General features: G+C 31.6%; 5 protein-coding genes across 9 annotated transcripts in view; 2 read left to right on the forward strand and 3 right to left on the reverse strand.

Annotated features, from left to right (window-relative positions):
* The first annotated feature begins 1,071 nt into the window (after positions 1-1,071).
* LOC135832092 (uncharacterized) lies at positions 1,072-5,432 on the forward strand. The gene is made up of 10 exons (XM_065345086.1): positions 1,072-1,463; positions 2,264-2,325; positions 2,796-2,840; positions 2,954-3,074; positions 3,336-3,476; positions 3,560-3,639; positions 4,391-4,426; positions 4,515-4,626; positions 4,712-4,776; positions 4,865-5,432. The coding sequence occupies exons 1-10, from the start codon at positions 1,364-1,366 to the stop codon at positions 4,880-4,882; spliced, it is 780 nt and encodes a 259-aa protein (XP_065201158.1). The 5' UTR covers positions 1,072-1,363; the 3' UTR covers positions 4,883-5,432.
* REPTOR-BP (REPTOR-binding partner) lies at positions 4,978-6,385 on the reverse strand. 2 transcript variants are annotated; one of them, XM_065345091.1, is made up of 4 exons: positions 6,185-6,385; positions 6,023-6,113; positions 5,822-5,943; positions 4,978-5,639 (listed from the first exon to the last, which is right to left on the reverse strand). In XM_065345091.1, the coding sequence occupies exons 1-4, from the start codon at positions 6,245-6,247 to the stop codon at positions 5,601-5,603; spliced, it is 315 nt and encodes a 104-aa protein (XP_065201163.1). In that variant the 5' UTR covers positions 6,248-6,385; the 3' UTR covers positions 4,978-5,600. The 2 variants fall into 2 exon arrangements, with proteins under 2 accessions (XP_065201163.1, XP_065201162.1); XM_065345090.1 differs by having other exon boundaries at positions 4,978-5,664.
* A 377-nt stretch (positions 6,386-6,762) lies between these two features.
* Mtmr6 (Myotubularin related protein 6) lies at positions 6,763-11,520 on the forward strand. Of its 2 annotated transcripts, none has more exons than XM_065345077.1 (16): positions 6,763-7,021; positions 7,224-7,252; positions 7,354-7,470; positions 7,541-7,703; positions 7,780-7,937; positions 8,021-8,146; positions 8,231-8,365; positions 8,434-8,566; positions 8,645-8,877; positions 8,953-9,203; positions 9,282-9,410; positions 9,474-9,600; positions 9,683-9,793; positions 9,871-9,982; positions 10,088-10,206; positions 10,304-11,520. In XM_065345077.1, the coding sequence occupies exons 1-16, from the start codon at positions 7,012-7,014 to the stop codon at positions 10,457-10,459; spliced, it is 2,109 nt and encodes a 702-aa protein (XP_065201149.1). In that variant the 5' UTR covers positions 6,763-7,011; the 3' UTR covers positions 10,460-11,520. The 2 variants fall into 2 exon arrangements, with proteins under 2 accessions (XP_065201149.1, XP_065201150.1); XM_065345078.1 differs by having other exon boundaries at positions 7,354-7,464.
* A 515-nt stretch (positions 11,521-12,035) lies between these two features.
* On the reverse strand, positions 12,036-16,866 carry LOC135832090 (torso-like protein). Its single transcript, XM_065345083.1, has 4 exons — positions 16,563-16,866; positions 14,436-14,653; positions 12,939-13,344; positions 12,036-12,787 (listed from the first exon to the last, which is right to left on the reverse strand). The coding sequence occupies exons 2-4, from the start codon at positions 14,648-14,650 to the stop codon at positions 12,407-12,409; spliced, it is 1,002 nt and encodes a 333-aa protein (XP_065201155.1). The 5' UTR covers positions 14,651-14,653; positions 16,563-16,866; the 3' UTR covers positions 12,036-12,406.
* A 2,229-nt stretch (positions 16,867-19,095) lies between these two features.
* The window catches only part of kibra, a 51,010-nt gene continuing 45,296 nt past the window's right edge, over positions 19,096-24,809 (reverse strand). For all 3 annotated transcript variants that reach the window (XM_065345092.1, XM_065345094.1, XM_065345093.1), the window contains 10 exons: positions 23,920-24,183; positions 23,518-23,841; positions 23,343-23,429; positions 23,055-23,247; positions 22,739-22,967; positions 22,203-22,411; positions 21,950-22,120; positions 21,517-21,867; positions 21,313-21,434; positions 19,096-21,239 (listed from right to left, as the gene is read on the reverse strand). In XM_065345092.1, the coding sequence (XP_065201164.1) occupies positions 21,077-21,239; positions 21,313-21,434; positions 21,517-21,867; positions 21,950-22,120; positions 22,203-22,411; positions 22,739-22,967; positions 23,055-23,247; positions 23,343-23,429; positions 23,518-23,841; positions 23,920-24,183 (2,113 nt within the window). In that variant the 3' untranslated portion in view covers positions 19,096-21,076. The remainder of the gene's footprint in view (positions 21,240-21,312; positions 21,435-21,516; positions 21,868-21,949; positions 22,121-22,202; positions 22,412-22,738; positions 22,968-23,054; positions 23,248-23,342; positions 23,430-23,517; positions 23,842-23,919; positions 24,184-24,809) is intronic.

Raw genomic sequence — 24,809 nt, forward strand, 5'->3', positions numbered from 1 at the left:
TAAATTAAAAAAAGACGTTCATTTTTGCTGCATTATTATGACGATTTGAAATTTATTTTTATCTACAGGTTTGATTCAATGAACCTCCTCTGTCGCAATATCGTCAATAGGCTTTTTTGCTTTTTGTTTTTTTTTTCATCTTATAAAAAAATAGGTACCTACCTACTTTATGAAATTTCTGTTCAAACCGTTTTTAGAAGCTAACAATATGAAAAAAGTAAAAACCACAAAATTTATTTAGATTACTTAGTGCAAGTATTTTGTCGCTTTCGAGCTTTTTTTTTATTTAGTACATTTTTAAAAATAACTACATATAAGTAGTTGAACCAACTTGGGAAAGGAAATACTTAAATATTGTATTGTATCCAAACATATGGTTTTTTTTAATTTCCAATTTCCTGAATTTGAAGGGTGCACATTGCACAACTATGTAGCATAATGTTTAGGCACCTACTTATATTTTTTGATATGTTCAAAATCTTCACTCATTAATCTACTGTTCTGTGTTTCATTTTTTGATTCAACTTGATTTTTTGAAAATATCTATGTTTTTTTCGCGGATTATTATTTTTTTCAATAACATTTGGTGTGTTAGTGTACAACCTCATTGACCTCAATGAAGTATATAGGTACCACCTATGTACTTATGAAAATAAAGTGACCCACGCAAAAGTGCAAAACTCTTACTGCAAATTTAGTCACCCTATTTACAAGTTTGCTCATTTTTTTTTTCATTTTTTTTTTAAATTTACATTGCAAATCTGGTTTTATTTTTTAATAATTGGCATCGAAATAAAACCGATGAATATGGTCTACTCGCTGTTTTCAGATCGTGAAACTATTTGCCTGCGCGTATCTTTAAAACGACGAAATAAAAATTAATGCGTTGCGTTGTCAGTAATCGGCATAGATACAAGCTCATTTCATCTTTATGATTTTACAGACATTTTTATCAATGGATTTCCTGTACACGAGTAATGCATCATCTATGTATTTTCCAGTTACATCTACCTACACCACTACATAAACCGCGATAAGAATTTAATTGGTGCGGCGGTAGAGTGCTGATTTAATGGTAGAATGAATACTTACAAAATATTTACCCAAATTATGAATTACCTATACTTAAAATCAGACGCAAGGACGTTATAAAAGTTCAGTTTTGTGAATCTTAAGCTTATTCTGCAGGTTATCAAACTTACACTCCCGTAAGGCTTTGCAATCACACAATGAATAACAAAGTAACAATATTTTTTCACCGGCGTTGTTAGATAAGCCATCGCGATAAATATTCTTGATAAATTCAAATTCTGCAAAACATAAATTTTTATTGTAAATGTTTCTTTCAAGTTGATTTCTCAACATGTCACTCCTAATAATCATATTTTTTGCCTTTTTCGGTATGAGTTATGCGAATGAAAGCCGTATCGTAGCATGCCTAGAAGCCAGATCAGTTGATCCAGGTGAGTATTTTATTCATTTATTTTATACGCCATTTACATTATTTTAAATTTTGCTGGGTTAGATTATTATTTAAGCCTAATGCATTGATGTTTTTAAAACCATCATCATTATACTCAAGTATTTTATTTCAAATTTGGTTACTGGGTTTCGAAATTTCTTTGAAATCGTGTAATGTTCATTCCTAATATTTGCTTATAAAGGTTCACGTTTCTGCATATATATACTCGTAAGTACCTCCTTCAAGTCTTGACCCGTGATTAAATTTTCGTTTTTCTTTCCGTTGGGTAGGTAGGTAATGTACTTATTCTAATTAATTCGTATGCATCTGGAGGATAAGATCATTATATGTATATTTTTTTTCGAACGCTTTGATTCTCCATTTCATAAATAATTGATGAATTTAAAGATCATAACTCCAGTGCATCAATTTTGATATATGTAAGTAGATAAAAAATCATTATGGCAAAATTTTATTAATTTTTGAAAGTCTATCCATGTTTATAATATTTTATTTTGTTCAAATGAATACTTACCTATATTGATTCCGCATTTGCATTTTCGTAGGTACCTACCTAAAAGGTTTCATTTAAGATACTAGGTATATTATTTGTACTTAGTTGTTTGATTAATTAAGTATCAGACACCTGAATTTTGAGGCTTGACGTTTCTCTAAATACTCTGAAGGCAAACTAGTACATATTCCTACTTACTGTACGTCCCAAAACACTGAATTATATAAGTAGTAGATATTAAAGTACCTACCTAATTTACATAGATATTGATTTATGTGTATTTGCAGGTAATCTATCAAATTTTTTGAAGAATGAAGACTTACGAGAAATTCAGAACAATTCACAAAAGGTAAATTTCAACGTTGTTATATTTATTGCAAAAGAAGATCGTACATAAGTTTTTAGTTAGATTTATAGGCTACGGATATTGTGTACCTTTGAAGATTCAGAACGTATAAGAAAGAGACTTTTGTACAAAAAGCTATTGTACTTGTACAATATTTCTTGATGCTTAATTGATTGATAAGGGCAATAATGATTTCTTCAAAACATATTTAAATAAGTACTTATTAATCAAACTTGGCCATTTCTCTCAATTTTTTGAGAGTTCAGTACGAATTATCAACGTAACACGTATAGAAATAGATAGGTATGAACGCAATCGAAAGAGACAATTGTTTTTACTTTTTAATGTATGTAATTGCTCTCGATCATGCCTGCTACTGCGTTTCAAATTCATTTAATCTTCCAAAAGAAAGATGATATGCACTACCTACAACTAATATAGAAATTATTAAACGTGTTGATCTCTTATTTCAGTGCATGCTGTTTTGTATTCTGAAAGAAGCAGTTGAACCACCATTTGTAAGTATACATTACATTAAAGTTTAGGGAAAATTATTTCCATGCTACGTGATATTTTTTTTTTGTAAAAGTAGGTACTCAAAATTAGCTTTTCATTTCATCATAAATTTTAGATACATGATAATGGAACAATAGATATTGGTGAGCTGCGGCAACACTTATTGTCAATTGCAGAATTCAAGTATCAACGACAAGAAATTCTCACCCTGGCTCAAATTTGTGCGACTATTCAAAGTAAGCTAAGTAAATTCATCACTCTTATCTTAATTCTAGAAAATCTCGTAAAATTCCAGCAGAAATCGAATCATTGTTTCACAAATGACGAAGCGTGTTTCTGCGAAATTATTCACGTGATCTTTGATATTTTCGTTTAACAAAAAGAAATCCCGGTCAAACGACTCCGATTGTGTTTTATGTTTGTGTAAAATTCACTAATGAACCGTGTTATTGATTAAAATCGCTGAAACATGAATTCTTAGAAATGATATTTTTCAGATGAAGCAACGTCTGACGAATGTGAAAAAGCTTACAATTTTGTGACGTGTTTTCAAAATGTAAAAAGAATGTACTGTCATAATTTATTCCCTTGCGGCGATGAAGATGATGATAATTGCCATGTCAAATGGTTTGATTTAGGTAAACAAATTTTTTGCTCCGAATAATATCGTATTTTCAATCAGATTGTACCCACTGATATAATATGTACTTTAAATCTTTAGATTTGAGTAAACAAAGTTCTCAGAAATTCAACTACACTACAGCTACTGACTGGCTAAGAGATAGAGATGAAGTATCCAAAGTGAGTAGGTCTAGGTACTTTGGTATTAATTGTACATACGTAGCAGTACTTATGCATTTGAATTTTAATCATGCAGGTACCTTCTTATAAATAGTCGAGGACTGATTATATTCGGGTTGCAAACACCTTAAATTTAAATTTAAATTGCTGAAAGCAATTTCTTTTAATCGTGTCCTCTAAATTTCTATGCTTACCTATACCTACCTATCTATTTGCTAATTCATTTGAAGATGATTCATTTAGTTGCTTGCTTTAAATGATTAGCCATTAAAATGTAGTCAGCCTTTAAACCCCATTAAAATAAAAGTAAAAATCAACGATGAATTGGAAATTTATTAATTAAGTATTATATTATTAAAACATTAAAAATTTGCGAAATTGTTTTCTAATAATATTCCTGCGAAATTTTTGATTTAAGAAGTAATCTATTCATGATACATGAAGCGTGTTATGATTGCCTTTTGTGTTGCCGAAAGTTCATTAATTTTTTAAAGTAGCGAATAATATTCTATTAGGAACCTAAAATTGACGTATTACATATCACGACTGCCACATTAATATTTTCACCTTTCATGAAATAATATTTCATAACTAAATAATTATGTACCTGCTACCTACTGCTTCCAAATACTGCAAACCAACAAGTTGGATTGTTATATGAGTTGCCTATTTTACTTTCATAAGGCCATATTGTGTTGTATGTACTTCTCGTTTCACGCCTAATCATATTGAATTGCTCTTGTTCCTACAGTGTCGATTTCTTTGCATGTCACGAATGCTGAATTATGTAAGTATAGTATAAATACGAAATACCCTGAAATCGGATGCAAGTGACAATTATTTTTTATACTGATTATTCTTACTTTATTCAACAGGTGGATGCAGCCGTGATTATGAATCAAAAACTAATTTCTCGGATTTCAAAACCATATCCTATGCTGATCAAAAAAAAGATTGAGAGTGCTATTCGAGCATGCGCTGAAAGAAGTAAGAAATATTCTGTAAACATTTGCTCAGATAATGATCATGGATGTTCAAGTTTTACGTATTACGGTACAAATTTATTTTTTAGATGAACTTGATCCCTGTGAAAAATGGTACCAATTCGCCAGATGCCAAATAAATCTTGTGAATAAGGTAAGTTTTTGTTCAATTTTGATCATGAAATCAAACTATGAATGATCGCACGCAGGGAATTTTAATACGATCATTTTCATTTCCATAGGTTCAAGATCTCTTGTAGCCGACAATCGAGACATTTTCTTCAGTATAAACAACTCATCATCACATTTAAAGTTACATCATCTGCATAGTTTTAAAAATTCAAGAAAAAATGTATTATACTTAACAGTTTTAATAAATAAAAACGAATAAAAACCACAACAAAACAAAAGTGTTGAACATATTGACAAGTTTGTACACAGATTATAATAACAATTAAAATACAAAACTCTGTTTTTAAAACTTCTGAATAAATATAAAAATGAACAATTTTTCGATACACTCAACAAAATGGAAAGCAATATTTCATTACTGTTATACGTACACGATACATAGCTACTGATGAAATACGATTATCTTTACACAAGATTATGGTAGAACAAGAAATGCATCAATTTTAGAAAACTGAGATGAAAACTGGTCAATTCATGACGATGATGAAATAATATTGTAAAAATACAGCTAATATTAATGCATCTCTTTACAGTTTTTAGGACACTTCAATGGTTTACTATTTACGTGGAAAATATATAAGTATAAATAAGTATAAAATAAATAGTTTGAAATAATTACGTAAATTTTTGCAACATTCAATGTTTAAAGAATACACAAAGCGATTTCCTCACAATCATCGCCACCAGGAGGACCTTTACTGTGCTGTAAGACGAAAGCTTCACTGATGATTCTTCATCAGAAAAATCAACTGTTTCACTGTTCTTCTTTGATAATACCAAGATCTTCTAAGAAAGATTGAAAACCTTCTGGCACTCTTCCTTCATCTAATTCATGACACCAAGTTTTTAACTGAGATAAATAAAATGCTTAGTAAATAATTTGTTTCATACGTAATTGAAATGGCAAAGATCATTAATAATTGAATTACCCTACTACCAACTATAATATTATATGATTTCAATATTAGTGAACAAGTGTACTGTAAAAATCGAGTAATCTTTTTCACCTTTTCTAATTCTTGTCTCAAAGAAAACACGGCCTTTTCTCGATCAGTAACTAATTCTTCCAGATACTGGTAGCGTAATTTTTTCCTTGCTCGGCATTCTCTTGCACTTTGCCTACTCCTTTCTGCAAAGAATATTTGAGGATATGAAAAAACACAACTCTGTACTGTAGAAGTTTTCACCTAATAAGTGCGTAATCTTACCTAATTTAGCTCGAATATCGAGTTTCTCGGAAGATTTTTTTCCAGGTTTTCGTCCTCGTCTTGAGCTTTCTTTCACCTCGACAGCAAGTTCCTATGTAATTTAAAAGAACATTTTTAGCACTTGAAATATTACTGAAACAACATCACTTGAACAATACTCACCACAGATCCAGCGTTTGAATCTTCGAAATCTTGATTCATCATAAACATTTCATCAAATTCCATTTCTACGGATGAATAAACCACAGATTTGAATGCAAAATATAATAAAATTAAGGCTAACCAACTTACAAAAACACAAAGAAATTTTAAAAATTGATGCAAATAAATTGCGTCGTACTTTGTTGAAGATAACAACGTGATAAACTTATTTACAAACAAAAGCTGTTTGTTATTGAAAGTTCATGACAACTCGTGACAACTTGGGAAAAATGAAAAACGCTTTCAGGTGAGCAAGAAAGTAGTGTGGTCTGTATCTTGGATTAGATCGGGAAATTCGATTTTTTCTAAATATTTGAGCGCGTCGTAAATTATATTTTCATTTGTCGAATTAAATTTTGTTTTAAATTTTCAAAATCATTGTCAATATTTCGAAAAATTATTCTACTCATAAGTATTGATTCTATTTTTTTCGACCTAAAGTCTAAAGTGGAAAGTCGAACTCGAATTTGAAAAAAAAATAAATGTGTTTTCCCTTTTCCCTGATTTTTCCATGCCTCGTCTCATCTATCCAACCAAATTTCCAACGTAATCAAAAATGAATTGAATACTTTCGTTTCCTTTTTTCCTTCGTGAATCGTGAGATAATTTTATTCCACTCCTTTTCTACGAAAATTCGAAGGAAAACCGATAAAAGAAAGAATGAAATAATACATTTACCTACAAATGCAACAATAAGAATTTAAAACCTTTTTCCAAGTTGATTGTTGCAAGTAGTGGAAATCATTCCAATTTTCAAGTGTTTATCTTATCGGTTGAGAACTTATCATATGTGTGTCTGTATGTACTTCCCTTTTCGTAGCTTTTCATGAATTTAATTTAATTTAATTTTTCTGATAATTATGATACACGATTACATGTAAAATCTAAATGAAATTAATTCACACAGCTTCCATATGTTACCATTTTAATTACTCTTTCTCGAATTGATATATTTCTTCTTAATTAATTTTAAAGTAGAGCTACATTTGCAATTTTGCAGACATGGACGAATTGATCAGAATACCAAAGGTAAGATTTACTCTGAAATTTCAAAGTGCTCCAGTGCTTCTACCAACTTTCTCATTTCAATTCTTTTTTACTCGATCATAAAATGAAACTTATGGTTTTAGGTGGAGAATGTTCGTATGATCGATCGATATAACGCTCGAAAACCATTTATTGGAAATTTATTTCTGACATCGTCTCACTTAGTTTTCAAAGATCCGGAATATAGAAAAGAAGTATGGGTAAGTTTAGATATTTTCTATTACTTCAATTTCAAAATAAAATTAAAATTGTGTCTTATTATTTGCACAGCTCTTTTACTCGCACATATCAAGCATTGAAAAATTATCGTTGACTACTACCGGATCTCCTCTTTTGATTCGTTCCAAGACGTTCTTATGCGTAACGTTCGTCATACCTAAAGACCGAGATTGTCACGATGTTTATACTTCGCTTCAACAACTTTCCTTGCCAAGTAAATAATTCTACAGTTCACATTTTTTTAAAAGGTTCATTCTTATTTTACAATAAATTTTCCGATTTGTTAATAGGCAGTATTGAAAACTTGTATTGTTTTCACTGTAAATCTATGCCTGAGAACATTCCTCAGCCCGCCGGATGGAACTTTTTTGATTTACAAGCCGAGTATCAACGTATGCAAGTACCGAACGACGAATGGTGCCTTACTTTATTAAATAAGGATTACAATGTAAGCAGTACCTTCATGAGAATGACCACTTCGACGTTATTCGTGGATATTGAATTAATTATGATTTATTTATTATATTTCAGCTATGTGATACTTATCCAAAATATTTATATGTGCCTACTTCGGCTACGCAAAATGTTCTACTCGGAAGTTCGAAATTTCGAAGCAAAGGAAGACTGCCTGTTCTTTCATACCTTCATAAAAATAAGGTCAACCAACAGTTCTAATACATACGATATTATCTTCATTTTTTCTAATAGTATAACGAACGATTGGCTTGAAATATGTTTCAGGCTGTGATATGTCGTTGTAGTCAACCATTATCTGGATTCAGTGCTCGTTGCGAAGAAGATGAACAGTTACTCAACTGCATTTTACAAGCAAATCCGAATTGCAGTTTTATGTACGTGGTAGACACTCGACCAAGGGTACGTAAAAATTATCTTTAGAAGAGACGTTCATTATTTACATATTTATGATTGTTAATTTATTATAGATAAACGCCATGGCGAACCGAGCCACTGGAAAAGGATACGAAAATGAGAATTTTTATGAAAATATAAAATTTCAGTTCTTCGGCATTGAAAATATTCACGTAATGAGAAGTAGTTTGATGAAGTTGATCGAATGTACGTATTTTCGCCAAGTAAGTTATGTAATTACTTCGATCACATTGATTAAATTACGTTACGCAATTGTTTTTGTAGCTTGCGACTTGAAATCTTCTTCGGTTAGCAATTTTCTCGGAGGAATAGATGCTAGTGGATGGTTGCGTCATATTAAAGCTCTTTTAGATGCTGCTTGGTTCATGACACAAGCTGTTCAAAACGGTATTTCCGTAGTTGTGCATTGTTCTGATGGTTGGGATCGAACAGCACAAGTTTGCTCTTTATCTTCAATTATGCTCGATCCTTATTACCGAACTATTCAAGGTTATCAGGTACTGTAATATTGATAAAAAATCATGAGATTTGTTTAATTGAGGTTGATGACATGAATATTGTATTTTTTTTAGGCTCTGATTGAAAAGGATTGGCTGGCATTTGGTCACAAATTCTCTTGCAGATACGGTTTCATAGCCGGAGACCAACGTGAAATATCACCAATTTTCACTCAATTCATTGAAGCTACTTGGCAACTTACTTGTCATTTTCCAAGCGCTTTTCAATTCAACGAAAAGTATTTACTATGCTTACATGATAATTTTACTTCTTGCCAGTTTGGTACATTTATCGGAAACTGTGATAAAGAAAGAGCCGAATTAAGGTAAAAGTACCAGATTGTTATTCGAGTTTTAAATTGAAATGTTTACAAATACAAACTTTTTCCCCTTCGTTATTTTAGATTGAGTAGCAGAACGTTTTCCTTTTGGGGTTATGTTGCTAATCACATGAATGAATTCATAAATCCTTTGTATTCCACCGATGATTCGCAAGAAATTCTCAAACCAGAGTTGTGCTCTCAAAATTTTCGGTATGGAGAATTTATCCCTGGGCAAAAGCAATTCTCCCTATTATTATAATGAATTTATTACAGATTTTGGAGAGGACTGTACTGTCGTTTTGAACCCGGCGTCCATCCTCGTGAAAATATTGAAGATATAGTTTTAGCCATATCCGATCATAGTAGTTCGTTAGAAGATCACATTAACTTTTTGCAAAAAGTATAGTGTTGACATTTTTGTGGTTTCCTGCAAAAGTACTGATTCTTCAGATAAATTAATTTTTGTTGTTTTTTATTTCTAGAAAATAAAAGGAGTGAAGCAAATAATGTCTAACTCCAAGGATAGATTCAAAGGTATATTCGAAGATCAGTTCAAAAAAATGAATTTGAATGATAAATCGCCTCAAGAAAAAGTAATTTTCAATAGTTTGTAAGTTTGGTTTACTTTATTGAAGCAGAATAAATTCTTACACCAAATATTTGGTTATAGCAAAAAAAAGAAATGACTAACGAAGCTTGCAAAATCAATTCGTTGAATGACTCTCTACCGGTTATTGAGTATCAAAACGATGACGTCAACGGAACCATCAATTATATGGCTGGTAAGATGAGTATACTGATTAATTTGTCATTTAAATGAATTTATAGCGCAATCAGAACATATTGTTTCGATTTGAAAATTTTATAAATTCATTTTGAAATTTTAGATGAAGGCGAAATGAAAGATTCGTCAGTTGAAGTTAATACCGTCGCAACCGAATGGAAATCGTTATGTAACGTCAAGCATTGTGTTTGTCTAACACCTTTCGAATATTCTACCAAAAAAGTATTATAAATTTTCAAATATGAATTTTTATGCTTAGGTATGTTCGAGCACAGATTGACCTATCGTTTTTTTGTTTGTTTTTTTTTTCATATTTTAGTTTCATTGCTGGAAGTGCGGAGATGTATTTTGTATACGGTGCATGCATAATCAACACATATCGTTACCAGGCCATTTGAGCAAGAAAACTGTACCAGTTTGTAAGACGTGTTTTTTCAAAATGACAGGATCCTCTTTCGAAGAACATATTCCTTGAATAGTGAATACGCTGCAATTGACACAATAACGTAATTTTCGCTCAAGGAAACTATTTTTTCCTCGATACCTCCTATAATATTATTACAAATAGCGCATATTAATATATACGTACGTTGACTTCAATCACAGGTCGAGTCAACTCTTTGCTATATGTTTTCGTACAACATTGATCTCGTAAAGCGAACAATCAATATTAACAAAATGAATTCAAGTGCTTAAAACTTAAATCGTGTAAAATTTTTACCGGCGTACCACCCCGAAAATTCTATTGATTGAAGATGATTTCAATTTTTATGTCAATGTCGGATTTATTGCATAAGTTATGAATTACTTTTGAAATCTTAATTACCCAATATGCTGCGAAACAAAAATTAAATTCAAAAACATTCATAACATAATTGATGAAATTGTTTTTGAAATCTTAATTATCCAATATGCTGCAAAACGATGAATTCAATTTAAAAAATATTCTGAATTCTACATTTACTTAATTGATTGATGATATGAGGAATTTTTGAAGTGAGCTTTGGTTCTGATGTGAATTATTTATGCATTTGTTTTGTCGCTTTATTAAACAATAACATTCCAAATCTTGTTTTTGTTTTTTGGATATTTATGTCTAGTCAAATCCTGTATTTTACTAATATCTAAATACTAAATATTATAATCCATTCGAGAGGTATACTATTGATCTGATTTTATGAAAACACTACTCTGAGAAAATAATGTAAAATAAATGTTAGAATTGTTTATACTTAGTTACCAAAGGAAGCGTTTCATATCATTTTTGAGATTTTGGATTTACTTTTCATAAGTCTTATAAACCAGAGAAGTGTTGTAAAAATGTAAGACTACTAAACTTCAATTCCATGTTGAAGAAAAAGAAATGAAAACACTAATTATATCAGTTTTACTTTTCAATGCTTTAAGTAATCGTTTTACCGTTTACGTGTTTCATTTATCTAGGTACATATGTATTTTTTCAGTTTCGTTCGTTGTTCCATTTTATATGTAATCGAATTTTTAGCACTAGTTCAAATATACCTGTACCACAAATTATTTTCAAATCATCTTTTTTCAATTCAACCATTTACTGATCAAACATGGGTGTTTAGTTGGTAAAGAGGTAGGTATATACATTGTGTCGAGCGAGACGCCGGAAAAGAGATGATTTAATTGAACTAACGTTTGAATCATAGCATCATCTCTTTTTAAACCCGGATAATGTTTTCTAGCATTTCCTGTATCTTATGCTGATGTGTGCCTGCGGTTTCATTTCGATTTTATTTGTTTTAGTGGATAAGTAGGTAATAAATTTTTTGTTAGCGTATGCTAGCTATTAGCTACCGATTTGAATTCTTTCTCATATGTAGACCGTAAAAGTACCTATTCAACATTTGGAATGATAAATTAGCTGTTGACGATTAAGCGTACTGAAATTGATTTGCAGAATGAATTTCGGCTGATTAAGAAGTAGGTAGGTAGTAATTTTGTAAAATGCTGGTGAACGTATTAAATTTATATTTTTAATTTTTTAATCAATTCATTAGTCTTTATAACAAAACAAAAAATACTTTAAAAAAATAAAATCTTTATTCAAAAAATGTGCAGTTTATGATGGGGGAGGGGAGAGGGGGGGCAAATCGGGGTTTGAAAGTATCTGATATCAATTTTACAGGTGTAATAAATTAATTTACTTAAATCATAATAATCGATTACCTTAGGTAAAATATTTTTATATTTCACAGACATGCTTAAAAAGTTCACGAACTTTCATATTTTGGTTATCAACATCTTTAAACGTCAAACTTTATACTTACCTACATCTGTTAATTAAATACCCATTCTAGGTAAAATACTTAAAGAAAAAAATACCTGCCTACTTGACCACAGATTTTTTATGTTTTGATGAATTGAGATGTCGATTTAAAAAATTAATACTTTGTTAAAGGTAAAAATCCCTAATTTCCATTTGATTTAAAATCATTTCTTTTACAAATAGGGATTTAGTTGAATTAAAAATTACATTATAAATACCACTTAAACTAAAACCAGTGATTGCCATATTACTTAATTTACATACATCGTCAGAAATGTTAACTTTCTGTAGCTTTAAATCTAGTAAATGCTTATGATGAGAACTTGTGGAATTAGCATTATATATTTCATTGAATAGCTGCTCCATTTGAAAAGTGTTACTTAAAGTTTTGATTTTGCCGTGTCTTACGATTCTATTAAGAACGCAGTCGAGATACATTCCGGTAACTTCGTTGTCTTTTTCGTTAACCACAAAACAGTGTAAGGTCTCTTTTGGGTAAACCAGCACCTAAATAAAAAAAAAATAAAAATTTAAAATTATATGCCAACTGGTTGGAAATTTTAAAATTTAAGTAACTACCTAGGTACTTTTTTTTAAAAATAAAATAGATGCTCAAGCACATACTTATATTTAGAACGTATAAAAACTAAGTGTTCACCTGAAATATGACATCTCCAACTGAAAACGATTTAACAAAATGCGTTCCAAAGTTTAAAAATGTTGGATAGATGGTTATAGTCTCGGGTGGATTGATACTTTCAACCATTTGTTGAAATGTGCTATTAAGTGATGTTTCATTTTCGGGTAAATTCTTCAATATGACCTTAGTCGAGCATTTTTCTTGTCTGATCAGCAGAAATGCGAATTGATTCATCAGATAAAACTGTGGAATACCGAAAAGAATTTCCAACTGCTTTAATCTCCACGTTGATGCGAATAATTTGGATGTTCTATTCGCTAGTTCGACGTTGTAGTTGTCGAAGAAAGTATTCAGTAGACTTTCTGCGTTTCTGCATAAATGTATTTTCCATGTTCCTTTTCCTTCATCGACCTTGAATACTTCTCTGAAAATCATTTCAAAACTCTCAGTTTTAAACGAACAATTTACAATACTCTATTCATTATTCGTACGGTGATTTTTCTATCTCAAATAGAGAAACCATGCAGCAATGGCGTGGATTCGTGAACAGAAATTATTCCAAAAAGTTAAGCTGACACTTTGAATAAAAATAGTTCCAAGTTTTTTTTTTGACTACCTATCCATAAAAATGAAAAACGTGTCTTAATGGAAAAATTGCACGAATCCGGCAAGCCCTATGCCTAGTCCACGCATTAGGCAATTTTTTGCCGAATGCAAATTATGAAAAATATTACGAGATTAATTGGATAGGTAAATACACTCCGACTTTTTTTTTTTTTTTTTATCAATTTTCAACTTCGGATGAAGTGAATTTCCTTCTTTTTTTTTTTACAGCTGCTGGCTGTTCTGTGCTACCTACCTTTGGATTAAAAATCGTTCAAAATCTCAAAAAAAAAAAAAAAACAGGAACAAATAATTTTAGTGGATTATTCAAAAAAAAAAAAAAAAAAAAAAATTAAACAAAAAATGTTATACGTAATGATATTTGAAGGATAATTAGGTAATGTTCGAAGTTCGATATTTTTGTTAAAACAATTGTTACGCACCTATGTAGGTACTATAGGTACCTAATTTGAGTATTTGAAATTTCTGTTATTTTAAACAGTTATTTTGTAATTTTGACCTTATGTATTTTGAAATAAATTTTCTCGTCTTTATTCATCATGTAAATGTCGCTTCAAGATTTTTAAGTTTTAATTGGTGATGAAATAATGCAGCAGAAAGATTATGTATACTATTATGTGCAGTCGAAAATTTTTTATCGTTGCTGGTACTTAATAATGTACTATTACCAAAAATCGACTCAGCTATCTATCATGTTCAATTTGTAGTCGAGTTTTAAATCTGATATGCATTTGAAAGGTGGCCTTAACATTATCATATCAATAGTTCATACCACTTCCACGTAATAAGTACATATGCATACGAAAGGTAGGTAATTAGGTATAAACGATAAACCCAATAATTTCAACTAAAAAAAATAAGAAATGTTTTCATAAAATAAGTTCTGCGTACCTATTTTTGGAGATGGCATTTTTATCAAACACATTGTTTGAAAATGAAGTATCAACGAATCCAGCCGGATCCTCGGACCCGATCGGTAAGATGTTTGCAACGATACCGAATTGGGCTAATAAATCGATCGAATTTCCAACATCGAAATCGGCGCATCTTACGCATAGGAACAATAACACGAAGTATATCGAAACGACCAATTTTATTAATATCATACCCTGTGAACAATAAAAAAATTATTTGTCATTTCAGTATTTTTTTTATCTCGCTTTCAGAAGGTAGTAGATATTTTAGATGTAAGGGTTCTGTTGTGTGAGAATGAGGGATGCGAGGGGAAGAGGGGGTTGAGTTGCATTCCTGTAAATTGTAGTAATGTTCAATAGATAGTTGTGAAAATATGGCTTCAGTTGTACCTACTACCTAAGTACCTACCTATAGGTAGGTGTACGTAAATCTTGTTCGCAACCGCAACGAGTTTTTTAAACCGCCGAAAAATTGAATTGAAATATGTACGACTTTTTAAAAATATACGTCGTGAATGCAAAATTGATAGATTTTCTTTTTTCTGTATTTTCTAGCGTAGGTAGGTAGATAGACACTAGACGGCTTGATGTTTATGGATTGCTTGCTCTATATAGCTCTAGTAATGAGGGTTAATAAATATATTTATCTGATAATAGTATGCCAAAGATTTTGATACATATTTAATCTTTTAATAATTTTAAATGAAAAATGCAAGTAATGCAACCGAATGAAGGCATTTAAAAATGCAATCACATAAAAATAAAATGAATAACCGCACGCATGATGCAGTCGTATGATCAAACACCTGAAAATGTTTTAACAGGCTAATCTAATTACGAATTGAATTAATATAGGAACTGCTTAGCCAATTAAATTGTATCGACTTGAAATGGGAAGTGAAATAAGCTGAATGAGTATATTTCTTTACTATGTGGTCGTGCTCTTTTAATTGATTCTAAGAAAAATAACGTAGACCACAAATGGAATTCTTAATTCATTAATGCGTACTTACTTCCAAGTTCCAACATATGTGATACCTAAACAATTTTTCGAATAACCATGCACGAAAATGATGCGACAAGAAAAAGAATAGAAGCGGGGTGATTGTGAAATAATATTTAACTAACACCTGCGCTATCGAGATTACCTAATTAATCAAGAATTAGATTTTCCTAAAAAATCTCATTCAATTCTAAATCATCGCGATACTGGATACCTTGTAATAAATATTTTACATTTTTTAATGTCATGTACCTTTCGACGACGATATGTCAAATCTAACATATATGAATAGATCCTTTGAACGTAAACATGTTCGAGTAGGTATTCGAGAAATTTAATCCTGTCAACTACTAGCTACCTGTACAAATAGGTACACGGGTATTACCTATGTCGTCATTTAATATTTTTACTGTCAAATACCTAACTAAGGTATATAATTCAATTAAATTGTAAGCGCAAGATGAACTTGAAATTTTTCAACCAACAGAATAAAATGACGAAACGTCAATTTTTTCTTTGTCTATTTTAGTATCCAACATATGTGATGGATTTGAGAAAGAGATACTTAGCTTACATGTCTAAATTCCTCAAGACAATATTTAATAAATGCTCGAAGACGAAATAGTTTATGATGTGTAAAGGTGTTGCGATATTTTTCATATTACCTACTCAGGAAAAAAATCTGATGGGCAAATGATCTTATCATCAACTAACCGACTAACCACCTACTCAACTAGCTAATCTGGCCACACCACTAACATGTAGTTACCTATTCTTGCGTTACGGACTTATCTCGTGAACGACGAACAAAAAGATGATTAGTTAGGTGTTTAATTATACCCACGAAGAGAAACAATTAAATCAAAAGCATCTACGAGTAGAAGATAGGTTACTTAAAAGTATGTGAAAAGGCCCGATCATCGTTAGACTGTCTGACGAAAGAATTACTCGCCTAGGTACATACCTAATATTTGATGATAAAAACACGATTCTGAGTTCCAATCAACTCAGTCGAGTCGCTATTAAAATTACATTTTTTTTACACCATTTTAAAAATAAATATTATCATAATTAAGAAACGTAAATACAAATTTTACTTACTGGGCAAAATCGTGGGTGAATTCTGGTGATAATGAAGAACGTTCGATCACGTAATTCGGTTAATGCTACCCATAATACTATAAACGCAATATATGTACGTACGACTAAACAATTTTAATTCATATTTAACAAGTAAGTATAGCTAGGTGCACATGTATAAGTGAGCGACTAAAATTCCAGTTTGCTGAATAGTTACTTTAACGCATAGGCTACCCATAGTGATTCGATTCGTACTTAAAAATTTTTCATTCAAGTCCGTTACGTGTACGATACATGTGTAATAACGTATTATCATTAGTTATAACTTATCGCCGAAGCTAGACGTACATAAATCGTAGATATATTGGGGTCATTAATAAAATTGCTCTTAAAATTTTTTTGATTAAAATGGTAGATTGTGATCGTAGATTTTTATTTATTTTTTGAATTCGAATGAGCATAATTTTTATTTTTTTAAAAGGGCATGTTCCCGAAAAGTATACAAGGTGTCCTCAGCAAAGTGGTTCAAGGAATGAGATTTGATGAGATCGAAAGGCGATTTCTTGGAATTAGGCACAACGTACGTATAAAGAATATCGAAGCGGAGAAGCGTTATTTTAGACAGGTGCCTAGTTACCTACCTCGTATTATTGTGATCTGAAATGAAAACCGAGTACAAAAAGAAAAGCGAATGCGTAGATTTTTAGAATTAACAGAGAGCCATCCATAATATTATCGAATTCATTTTTTTTTTTTCAAGTGTTAATATAATTATCTAATCTTGAAATGGAAATCGGCTCCTGCGTGATGGTGCACTGAATCTACTTTATTGGCATTATATTGACAGGTTTCATTGTCAAACTGAAAAAGCAACTCCCGAAAGGAGGTGAGAGTAGGTCCAATTTTATGTACTTACCTACTCGTATTCGTATCAAGGGTGTTTGTGAACCATCCTGCGGATACTCACGTCTTCTTATAGTGAGCAAAATGCAAAGAAATAACCAGTAGGTATACGTAAGTTATGCGTCTATCAATTTTTTCATGACACTGCTACGGCGCCGGCAATAAGTTTATCTAGAGACGTAAACTCGTATATACTCGTACATAATGTATTAGGCACTGAATGAACTGCAATTGAGCAAATTAATTGCTTCATTTGCGTTAGTACAGTCCTGGAAGAATGTTTTTTTGATTTTTCGATCATCTCGAAACTTAGATTAATTTATTTAGTACCATCGGGCACTATGTAGTTCAATTATGCGTCTGGCACAGCACTTGTGATATTTGAGGGTATTCAGGGCCATGAAACAAAAAACCTTTGAGTGAGCACGGTGGTTTCACAAAAAAAGGCCGGTCGTGATTGTTTGACACTACGACACTCCACCTTATTTTGTTGAATATTTTAGAAGCGCCATAAAAAATCAGAAAGTAATCACTATAAACGATTATACGTCCATACAAGGTGTCCAGAGTAAATACATCAGTATTTTGAACGAATAAATTACTTGTTTTGGAATTTGAATGAGCGAAGTCCAAAAAAATTGAATGAGTTCTTGCCTAATCTGCAAATTGAAGGGGCTACGAATACCTAAATTTTGATCTGAAAAATTTACTAAAGAAGTATGGGTAGGTACTTCCGAAGTCGAGAAGTAGACAAACATTAGGTACGCCAATTTATTGTCTAGAGTTGTATGTATCAACGTCTAAAATTGGCGGAATTACAATTTTTTAAAAAAAATGTTCACCAACTTAGAGGTGTAACTTTTTAGATTTCAGCAGGTAGCAGATAAATAATTTTCATAATACGTAGGTACTATTTATCCATTTTTCATCACGTTATCCTCTTTCTGATCATTTTTCTTTGAAAAGTAATGGTTTTTCACCCAATATTTCGAAAAATTCAAAAAACAAAAAGGTACTATAATTTTCATAAATCTCAGAAGGACTGGAGAGGGAGGCCTTGAGTAAGCTTTTGACACCGACAGTATTGATGAGCAAAGTTTCAATAACAGGATCGTTTCCTCGAAAGTTATTTCGAAAGTAATATTATTTCTTGTTTTTCGAACTAAATATTAAAATCACCGTCAATGATATTCCCCGAGTTAAAACATTTACGGGAACGCCATTTCCGGCGAAAAATTTCATTTTTTCACATTTCTTTAAAACGTCAATAAAAAAATAATGGATTAGTCGGAGAGATGAAGGGTTTTCATCAGATGAGTTTGACCTCCGGGTACTAATTTTGTGCTGCTTCCTCTCCCCCCTCCCAATTCCATAGTTTGAACAAAAGCTGACAGAATTGGTGCATACATATTTAAAGTACATAGCTGTAGTTTTGATGGTTTAAGCAACTGTTCATAATGCACGAAAAAGCTCCCATAACGAAATCGCATAACTTCAAAATTTTAGGTGATGCGAGAAAGTAAATTTCAAATGTCTACATTATTCCACTCAGATTTTCCTAAAATAAATTTCCTGTCGTAGCAACCACGTTGGTTTCGACTCGTAACGTGGATTTTATCAAAGAACAAAAAAAAATTAATAAAAAACTATGTAAAATTTATAATGTTTTATATCGAACAAATTCATCGATAAAAATACTGTACACAATATACAAAACAAAAAAACATAAAAATATAAAACACGAATAACAATGAGAGTTCTATACACGCAAAATATCGTAAAATTTGTTTTAAAATTTTAAATACAAAGAAACAAATATTTAAAAATTGGTAAATATTAATATAAAATACAATTTTCACAAAAAAAAACACTATCCGGTAAATATTCATAACCGATGAAATTTTTCAAAAAATATATCTTTCATAAAGTAAGTATAAAGTATTTCAATATTTTTTCAAACATTTAAATAGCACCTTATAATCATATGATATGAAAAAATAAACTCGTATTAAAACGTCAAAAAATTTTAGTATTCGCCGATATGGATTTCGAATTATATATACATTATTCTTAATAATGGTAAAATAATTAATTGGTAAATATTTCTTTATCAGAAATTCCATTTTGAATTTTACAAAAGAAAAAAATATCCATAAGAGGACACGTAGCGTATACAAAATTTTCTTAAAATTATTCTCACCAATTGAGTAATCGGTAAAAAAAAAAGCAATTCTCAAAATTCACAGCTCATCTCCTATTACTAAAATAAATAAATACAATTCCAAAATACTTAGAATGAATGTTAACCCTGTATAATAAATAAGTCCATAACGTAAGGCGGTAAAAATCGTTAAATAAGAACAACTGGATTCGGTGGGATAGTGAGTTTTGTTTTTCGATATTTAAATACTGCGCTTTATTGAATTTTAAAGGCAATAAATATTCAACACAGCCTTCTACTAAACAGATCATTGTAATATTGTCCTTTTTTTTTTAAATCGTAGATTAAATTTCAGATCTGTTTGTGTGGGTTTTGTTTAAATACATCAAAATTACATAGAATAATCGTAGAGTAAAAAATCTACGTAATAACATAAAAACACGATACAAAAATTATGGCAATATTTTAGGAAAAGAGGATCGCTATTACGTCAGTACATGATTTTTAAATAATTAAAATATATATTCAAAAATACTGGCTATTATGAAAGTGTTTCTATACAGTACAGATTACTTTTTCAAGAACGTCAGTTTGCGCGATTCAAAATTCACGACCGGACAGATAGGCTTGAAAACCTTTTGCTTTCATCGTATGTATAATATATTACATTTTTTGAACACAATTTCTAAAAAAATATACTCGTAAAAAAATACATATATAAAGTAATTAGATAAATAACTACCCTTTTAAGACAAATCAACAATCACTGAAACATTACTCAGAGAAAAAATTATTTTGGCACATAATTTGCTAAAATAATACTATAGTTGCGTAAGTTTATTATTTTTTTCATTTTTTATTTTATTATACAAAAAATTATACAACACTACAGGAACTGATTCGAAGATTTTAAAAAAAATATTACTGAAAGAGTATTTTTAAAAGCCTCAACTATTCGTTAATTCAATAATAAATCAGGTAACTTCATGAATAAACTAAACTTGCTGAAAATAAGCTCGTGGATAAGTGAACGTTAACGACTCACCAAAATAACACAAATTGTTTAGCCAGATTATAAAAAAATTTGAACAATCTGATTATTATTTCTACACAGAAGGTATTCGTCACTAAATATTACGAATGAAATTACACTCGAAGGAGTACAAATGAAATGTCAACGATTTTCTGGAATCATGAAACGGATTTCCCATCCGTATTCGTTCCCATTTTAGCGATAAAGTTATCGATTTTCAAAATCGTCAAAATTTCTACAAATCGAAGTAGATGAGAAATTTCAGTTTTTAAAAAGGCACCGAATTACCCTGTATAAGTAGATACGTAATTGACATTTGCGACAACACGCTTTGGAAAAATAATTCTCGTAATAATACACAATTTTTGTGCATAACTGAGCCACCAAGTACTGCAAAAAATATCTTCGCGAATGAATTGTCGATTAAATAAAACATATTCACACTTGCACTCCGAAAGTTTCGACAGTATATTCGTATCTTTCTTCTGTTTCATTTGTGGTTTTACTTTCTGCAGCGTTAGATTCGGCAGCAGCTTGAGCTTCGATCGGTGGCAGTATAGGTACGAAAACATTAGGTCTGGTGAAAAAGGCCATTTTTTCTCTAAAATACGATATTCAATTAGTGCTTTGTTTTTCTTGGTACGAGTTGATTTTGATAAAGTTGAAGTACTTACTTAAAAGATATGATATCAGGTTTGCCATTGCCAACTTTGCTTTTCCTTAATTTGTAAATTTCTCGGGATGTTTTCTTTAGCAATTTTTCAATTTTTTTGTCATCCTCGCTTTTACTATCAGCCTGAAATAATATAAACCGCAATGAATAAAATGAAAGAATACGTTTAATGCTTAAAAACATTAAGTATTACTTGGAAGCTCACCTGAGAGACTAGATTTTGAAATTGCGCATCTTCCAGCACCCAAGCAGCCATTTCAACGTCACCTTTCTCTTTAGCTGTTTCCAAACGGGTTTTTAGATTTTTAAGCCTGGATATTTCATCTCTTAACGATTGTAATCTAGTATGTTGAGCTTGTAAATCCAATTCTAAATCTATCGACGTTCTTGGCACGGCGTGAATAAACGAATGTCGGTGATGCTTCAATGAACCAGAACCCGAGGTGCGGCCCCATCTAAGCGATCGCCTTTCAACTGAATTTCTTCTAAATGGCATACTGGTTAAATTGTTTCGTCTGTACAATGGCATGGAACTATCGCTATCGCTACGATTAAGCTATAAAAAAATTAATTAAAATTAGATTTCGACGAATAAGTCGAGCCTTTGTTTTTGACAACATCAACAACTTGGTACGTACTCTACAAATATATTGCGTTCTCGCTACGGGTGAAAATGTTTGCGATCTTTTGATAATAATCGATGGCATTTCTTGAGGTTCTTTCTTTTTAATCGAGCATATGCCTTTTTCGGGCACAAAAACGCATTCGGTGTTGGTTTCCTTGTCTTCGGTTTCCAAATTATCTTCATCCTACGATAGTTAAATAGTTTAGAAAAAAGTCAACTCGAAAAAATTACAGATTTTTTCAACATCAACAAACAAGAAATCTAACCGGAATTTCCAAAACTTGTTGCAACGGTTCGTCTTCTGAATAGTAAAATACGTCAATATCGCCATCGCCATCGCTATCCTCGTCGTCATCATCGTTCTCATCTTCTTCGCCTTCTACGTCTGTATTTTCGTTATATTCGTCTTCATCTTCGCTATTAGTAAATTCATTCAGTTGCATATTGATAGGTCCCAGAGTATTATGTTCACATTCTGAAAATAATCAAATACATGAAGTTAAAAACCATCGAATAGTACGGTTTTTCGATCAATTTACAATGTTTTTCTCCATTTTTCTGTCTATCTTTCGCGTAAAATAATACGTACGAAATAATAAACCAAAACAACCTTACATGTGACGTTACTATGACGCCGTCGAACGTCACGAACAAAGGTTGCAAAAAATTAGAGTACTTTACGCAAAAATAAACTGAAAGTCGTTCGTTGCGTAGACAAAAATCAATTAGCTACCCGACTGATTATCGAACACGAGATTATGTAAAAACAATGGCGAAGAGATAGGACGAAAAAACTGCATACCTTGATTTCTGGTCAAAGTTGACGTTTGCGAAGATATGATAGTCGAGTCATCGGAACTTTCTTCTTTATGGCTTTGAACTAACGGTGGTGGCGTACAAGTTGATCTCGCGGTTCCATTATTATTCGATTTGGCTCCAGATGGTTGTAAGAATTTGAAGCTCAATAAATTATACCATTTTAACGAAGCTGAGTCGGGGTTGTAGTCGGCCAAACTGACTTGAGCGCACGCCTGCGTTAACATAAATATTATTACCACGTGACAAAATCGATTCGACGAACTAGTTACCAAAGATACAGATTTTAACGAGATTCTTACCAGGCATTCTCTGCATTGATTCGACGTAATATTCCATACGTTGACTTGTAGAGTTTTCGTACGTAATTTATTTAAGGCAACCGGAAGCGGGAAGTTTTCGCCAAACCTGGGTTTACTCAGATCGGAAATAGGTTTGGTACAACACGTTAACGATGGGTTTCCATCATTAGGTAATAAGGACGTCTTAATATATCTGTGAATATCGATAAACCAATATTAATTTTAATAAGTATTCGTGGAAACATGCGATATAAGCGAGAAATCAATACCAAAATATATTCTACTTACACTTGAGTACTTTCCGGTATACTGAGGGCGGTTAAATTTCGTGCTTTTTCGATTCCAACGTGTAAAAGGTGATCGCCAATAGAATACCTACGTATTAAAACACAAACATATTTTCGTGATATCTACGCCACTTCAACTAATTCATCGAAGATTTGAACGAATTGTAGGTACATACCTTAATTTAATTTGAATTTGAGCAGTATCTGAACTTTCTGGCACAACGTTATGACTCTTGTTCGAAGCTTCAAAAACACCGGAATCGCCGGCAACCGATTCGTCACTAACGGCAGCCGATACAGATCTCGTAGACGGTGGTGTAGTCAGAGGTGGCATTTTCTCCGATAGCGGCGATACTGGCGGAGTAGCCGGCCTTCCCAGACCGGATCCTTGTGACATGTTTCCGCTGTACAAAAGCGCCACCAATGAACTGCTGGAAACTGGTAAGTATTCCCTACTTAAACAACTAGAAGGTGTTTCTCCTCGTAACAATCGCTCCACTCTGAAATTAATAAACGAGCGAATAATTAGCCACCAAATCGATCATTTTAACGATTACCTTAAGCAAATTAATACGCACCTTCTGTGTAAATCTTCCATGTCGACTGGTTTTTCTTGAGATGACGATGAACACTGTGGTCCGCCGTATATATCGGTGAAACTTAAACCTGAACTTAGCGAGCCTTTGCTACTAGTCGTAGATAATGAACCTAAACTAGAACTAGAACTCATAGATAATGTGGAAGCCGATAACGTTCTGAGTTGGCTTTCGAGTTGGGTCATGGTTTTTAATGCGTCTCTCAGCTGCTGCAGAAGGAATTGTTTCTCTTCGTGTAATTTTAATCTGCAACATCCATAAAATACAAAGTATTATTCTCAAAGAAAACGCCAAATCGGAAATAAAAAAAAATATATATATATAATCAATCGATAGTTTGGAAGCACTTTCAAGTAGAATAGTAGAAATACACCATCTAGACTCCTCCCCTCCTGTCATAATATAATCCAGACGTGATGAGTCACTTTTAGAGATGAAAATACCCAAGTCGACCAGAAAATATTTCAAATCTGAAATGATAACCCCGAGGAAATGAAAAAAACCTTTCAACAAATTGAATGTATACCTACTTTGGCAAGAAATATACTTAATCATTGAGGATAGGTATTTGCCTGCAAGTTTTTGAAACGTCTGGAAATATTCATGATGACTATTGTACTTACTCAAGAATTGAATTTTTAGTTTTTTATACTTTTGGGTGCTTTTTTGATTCACGAGTTGATGATTTTAAATTAGATATATCTGAATCATCTTCACATTTCTGCTTCATACGTAAAATTTCCTTTCAAATAAGACTCGATTGGTTTAATATATTTGTATTTTCGCATACTTCGGAAATTTTCACCCGTTGTGCGAAGAAATCTACACTTGTACACATCGAAATTCAAGATATTTGAGGTACATTATCAATA

This window comes from Planococcus citri, chromosome 1, assembly GCF_950023065.1.
Source record: "Planococcus citri chromosome 1, ihPlaCitr1.1, whole genome shotgun sequence".
Classification (NCBI taxonomy): Eukaryota; Metazoa; Arthropoda; class Insecta; order Hemiptera; family Pseudococcidae; genus Planococcus; species Planococcus citri.